Raw genomic sequence first — 1,161 nt, 5'->3', positions numbered from 1 at the left:
GTTTGGGCTTAAAATGTAAATAAAATTATTTATATAATAATAATAATAAAATAAAATGAAAAAATTAGAGTCTACAATGAGATTTATAATTTATTTTATTAATAAACATATTACAGATAATTAAAGTAACCACAAGCAATAATGTTCGGTTTTAGTGTTGAATGTTGATACTTGATTGATAACTTCTGAATCTCACACTGTCATCGATCACAGCTTCAAAACTCGTTTCACTAATCACTTCTCAATCTCTTTTATAACATATTATATAATTAAAACAACAAACGAAGATGACTAAAAACCATAATTCAAATAACCAGATCTCCCTTTACTTAAACCTCATCCTCATGAAGAAGCATATTAGGGATCCCCTTACTAACCGGAAACTTCCTGCCAGTCTCGGGGCAAACAAGGGCACCTTCCTCGAGATGAAGCTCCAAGAGGGAGTGATGGAACATTCTCAAGAACTCAAGGTCGGAGTCCAGCGCCGATGGATCAGGTCTCTCCTCGGGAAGCTCGACGAAGCCCATGATTCTGGAAGCATCGGACAGGGCTTTCCAGTCGATCTTGGGGAAAATGTTGCGGAGGAAATCGTGATTGATATCGACTTGCTTCTCCACCACTTTTTCCGCTTCGATCCTAAGAGGGAAGCCATTGGTAACCCCCTTGATGTTTGAAGACAACATGTTGTGGGTTAGCAACCTCATCTCTTTCCCTTTCTCTGTTTTCGTTTTTCTTTCGCTTTCTTTGTTTCGGCTTCGCCGTTAAATTAAGCATAAAAGCAGAAGGCCTGCTGATACTAAACTTGTTTGTTAGGGTTTTGTATGTTCCTTGTGTATTAGGGTGGGTTTTGCCTTGTTCAAAGGACGAATGTGTCCTACCGTCCTTTTTAGTGAAAAGGTGTCAAGATTTTTGTACTTAAAAAAAAAGGGTAAACTACATAAATGACTATCTAATTATGAGTTTGGTCTTGAAATAACTATCATTTTCAAATTTGTATCAATATGACCAATGAACTATTTCAATTATTTTAATATAGTCACATGTCGTTAATATTTAAAAAAGGTGTTTACGTGACAGTTAACAAAATTAGTATAACTAGGACTTGAGTCCTTGTAAAGTTACGTGTTTGTGGCTTTGGCAACCTCTTTGTTTTATTTCATT

The 1,161-nt window shown here is 35.9% G+C and overlaps 1 protein-coding gene across 1 annotated transcript; it reads right to left on the bottom strand.

Moving 5' to 3' along the window:
• Positions 1 to 225: 225 nt before the first annotated feature.
• On the bottom strand, positions 226 to 814 carry LOC120210933 (multifunctional methyltransferase subunit TRM112 homolog A-like). The gene has a single exon (XM_039209573.1). It carries the CDS (start codon positions 702 to 704, stop codon positions 330 to 332), a length of 375 nt encoding a protein of 124 aa, XP_039065504.1. The 5' UTR covers positions 705 to 814; the 3' UTR covers positions 226 to 329.
• Positions 815 to 1,161: the final 347 nt, after the last annotated feature.

Source organism: Hibiscus syriacus, unplaced genomic scaffold (assembly GCF_006381635.1).
Source record: "Hibiscus syriacus cultivar Baekdansim isolate YM2019G1 unplaced genomic scaffold, ASM638163v2 tig00109945_pilon, whole genome shotgun sequence".
NCBI classification, from domain to species: domain Eukaryota; kingdom Viridiplantae; phylum Streptophyta; class Magnoliopsida; order Malvales; family Malvaceae; genus Hibiscus; species Hibiscus syriacus.
Note: the sequence above shows the minus strand (reverse complement) of the source record. Positions and strands in the feature narration are given on the sequence as shown.